The sequence below is a fragment of the Corvus brachyrhynchos genome, unplaced genomic scaffold (genome assembly GCF_000691975.1).
Source record: "Corvus brachyrhynchos isolate BGI_N302 unplaced genomic scaffold, ASM69197v1 scaffold1994, whole genome shotgun sequence".
Taxonomy (NCBI): Eukaryota; Metazoa; Chordata; class Aves; order Passeriformes; family Corvidae; genus Corvus; species Corvus brachyrhynchos.
The window spans coordinates 37,792-41,223 of NW_008237490.1; the positions used below are offsets into that span (position 1 = coordinate 37,792).

Here is a 3,432-nt window from a genome sequence, read left to right on the forward strand (position 1 = left end):
GGTCTGGATGAGTTCCTGGTGGGTCTGGATGAGTTCCTGGAGGGTCTGGATGAGTTCCTGGAGGTCTGGATGAGTTCCTGGTGGGTCTGGATGAGTTCCTGGAGGGTCTGGATGAGTTCCTGGTGGGTCTGGATGAGTTCTTGGTGGATCTGGATGAGTTCCTGGAGGTCTGGATGAGTTCCTGGAGGTCTGGATGAGTTCCTGGTGGGTCTGGATGAGTTCTTGGAGGGTCTGGATGAGTTCTTGGAGGGTCTGGATGAGTTCCTGGTGGGTCTGGATGAGTTCCTGGAGGGCCTGGATGAGTTCCTGGAGGTCTGGATGAGTTCCTGGAGGGTCTGGATGAGTTCCTGGTGGGCTGCAGAGCCCAGGGATGGAGCCAATGGGCTTTTCTGCCTCTCCAGGTGGATTTTCCATGGAGGAGTTGGAATTGGGGCCTATTCCGACATTTTAGGGACTAAATCTTGGATGCTAAACTGGGTTTTCAAGGGTCTGGAATTGTCCCTGGAGGGTCTGGAATTGCCCCTGGAGCCTCTGGATGTGTCCCTGGGGTTCTGCTGTCCCGGAATCACGGAACCGTTCCCTGAATCCAGCGGGATTCGGGCAATCCCAGGGTCATTCCCGAGCTGGAAAAATCCCAAATCCTTGGGGGTTTTTGTTTTGTTCTTCCAGGCTTACAACGCCAAAACCAAGAGCTTTGAGGATCCTCCCAACCACGCCCGGAGCTCTGGGAACAAAGGGAAGGGAAAGGGGAAAGGGAAAGGTGAGGCTGGGAAAGGGCAGAAAGGGCTGGAAAAATGATGGAAAAGAGGTGGGAAAGGGCTGGAAAAGGGGCGGAAAGGGGGTGGAAAACGACTAAAAATGGGGGTGGAAAAGGGGGTGGGAAAAAGGGTGGAAAAGGGGTGGAAAAGGGATTGGAAAACAAGTGGAAGAGGGGCGGAAAATGGGTGGAAAACGACTAAAAATGGGGGTGGAAAAGGGGGTGGGAAAAGGGGTGGAAAAGGGATTGGAAAACAAGTGGAAGAGGGGCGGAAAATGGGTGGAAAAGGACTAAAAATGGGGTGCCCAACCGGGTGGAAAAGGGGCAGAAAAGGGATTGGAAAATGAGTGGAAGAGGGGCAGAAAATGGGTGGAAAACGACTAAAAATGGGAGTGGAAAAAGGGTGGAAAAGGGGCGGAAAATGGGTGGAAAAGGGGGTGGAAAAGGAGATGGAAAATGAGTGGAAGAGGGGTGGAAAATGGGTGGAAAAGGACTAAAAAGGGGGGTGGGAAATGACTAATAATGGGGGTGGGAAAAGGGTGGAAAAGGGGCGGAAAATGGGTGGAAAAGGGGGTGGAAAAGGAGATGGAAAATGAGTGGAAGAGGGGTGGAAAATGGGTGGAAAAGGACTAAAAAGGGGGGTGGGAAATGACTAATAATGGGGGTGGGAAAAGGGTGGAAAAGGGGCGGAAAATGGGTGGAAAAGGGGGTGGAAAAGGAGATGGAAAATGAGTGGAAGAGGGGTGGAAAATGGGTGGAAAAGGACTAAAAAGGGGGGTGGGAAATGACTAATAATGGGGGTGGGAAAAGGGTGGAAAAGGGGCGGAAAATGGGTGGAAAAGGGGGTGGAAAAGGAGATGGAAAATGAGTGGAAGAGGGGTGGAAAATGGGTGGAAAAGGACTAAAAAGGGGGGTGGGAAATGACTAATAATGGGGGTGGGAAAAGGGTGGAAAAGGGGCGGAAAATGGGTGGAAAAGGGGGTGGAAAAGGAGATGGAAAATGAGTGGAAGAGGGGTGGAAAATGGGTGGAAAAGGACTAAAAAGGGGGGTGGGAAATGACTAATAATGGGGGTGGGAAAAGGGTGGAAAAGGGGCGGAAAATGGGTGGAAAAGGGGGTGGAAAAGGAGATGGAAAATGAGTGGAAGAGGGGTGGAAAATGGGTGGAAAAGGACTAAAAAGGGGGGTGGGAAATGACTAATAATGGGGGTGGGAAAAGGGTGGAAAAGGGGCGGAAAATGGGTGGAAAAGGGGGTGGAAAAGGAGATGGAAAATGAGTGGAAGAGGGGTGGAAAATGGGTGGAAAAGGACTAAAAAGGGGGGTGGGAAATGACTAATAATGGGGGTGGGAAAAGGGTGGAAAAGGGGCGGAAAATGGGTGGAAAAGGGGGTGGAAAAGGAGATGGAAAATGAGTGGAAGAGGGGTGGAAAATGGGTGGAAAAGGACTAAAAAGGGGGGTGGGAAATGACTAATAATGGGGGTGGGAAAAGGGTGGAAAAGGGGCGGAAAATGGGTGGAAAAGGGGGTGGAAAAGGAGATGGAAAATGAGTGGAAGAGGGGTGGAAAATGGGTGGAAAAGGACTAAAAAGGGGGGTGGGAAATGACTAATAATGGGGGTGGGAAAAGGGTGGAAAAGGGGCGGAAAATGGGTGGAAAAGGGGGTGGAAAAGGAGATGGAAAATGAGTGGAAGAGGGGTGGAAAATGGGTGGAAAAGGACTAAAAAGGGGGGTGGGAAATGACTAATAATGGGGGTAGTGTCCAACTCTGGCCATTCCCAGTGTCCGGCCCTGGGCGTTCCCAGCCGGCCCTGGGCGTTCCCAGCCAGCTCTGGCCATTCCCAGTGTCCAACCCTGACCATTCCCAGTGCCCAACCCTGGCCATTCCTGGCCATTCCCAGTGCCCAACCCTGACCATTCCCACTGCCCAACCATGACCATTCCTGACCATTCCCAGTGCCCAACCCTGACCATTCCCAGTGCCCGGCTCTGACCATTCCCAGTGCCCGGCTCTGACCATTCCCAGTGCCCAACCATGACCATTCCCACTGCCCGGCTCTGACCATTCCTGACCATTCCCAATGCCCAATCCTGACCCTTCCCAGTGCCCGGCTCTGACCATTCCCAGTGCCCAACCCTGACCATTCCCACTGCCCAACCCTGACCATTCCCAATGCCCAACCCTGACCATTCCCAGTGCCTGGCTCTGACCATTCCCACCCAACCCTGGCCATCCCCTCCTGCCTGTGCCCCGCAGGAGTCTCAGAGACGCTCTGGGCCATCGAGATGTGGGAGCCGGCGGCGCAGGCGTTCCGGCTCAACAACCCCGGCACCACGGTGTTCACTGAGGACTGCAACGTCCTGCTCAAGCTCGTCATGGCCGGCGAGAAAACCAATTCCTTGGGCCAGAAACTGCCCCAAAAGGGGGACGTGGAGATGCTCTGTGGTGGCCCCCCGTGCCAGGGCTTCAGCGGGATGAACCGCTTCAATTCCCGCACGTATTCCAAGTTCAAGAATTCCTTGGTGGTCTCCTTCCTCAGGTGGGTGTGGAGGGGTTTTTTCAGGGTGAGACCCCCGTCCCTGGCCATTCCCACCCAACCGTGGCCATTCCCACCCAATCCTGACCATTGCCACCCACCCATGGTCATTCCCACCCATCTTTGGTCATTCCCACCCAA

The 3,432-nt window shown here is 53.8% G+C and overlaps 1 protein-coding gene across 1 annotated transcript in view; it reads left to right on the forward strand.

Annotated features, from left to right (window-relative positions):
* The window catches only part of LOC103613762 (DNA (cytosine-5)-methyltransferase 1), a gene marked incomplete at its 3' end in the record, with an annotated part of 30,045 nt that extends 26,618 nt beyond the window's left edge, over positions 1-3,427 (forward strand). Inside the window, exons 23-24 of the mRNA XM_017731558.1 lie at positions 670-781; positions 2,952-3,427. Coding sequence (XP_017587047.1) covers positions 670-781; positions 2,952-3,427 — 588 coding nt within the window. The remainder of the gene's footprint in view (positions 1-669; positions 782-2,951) is intronic.
* Positions 3,428-3,432: the final 5 nt, after the last annotated feature.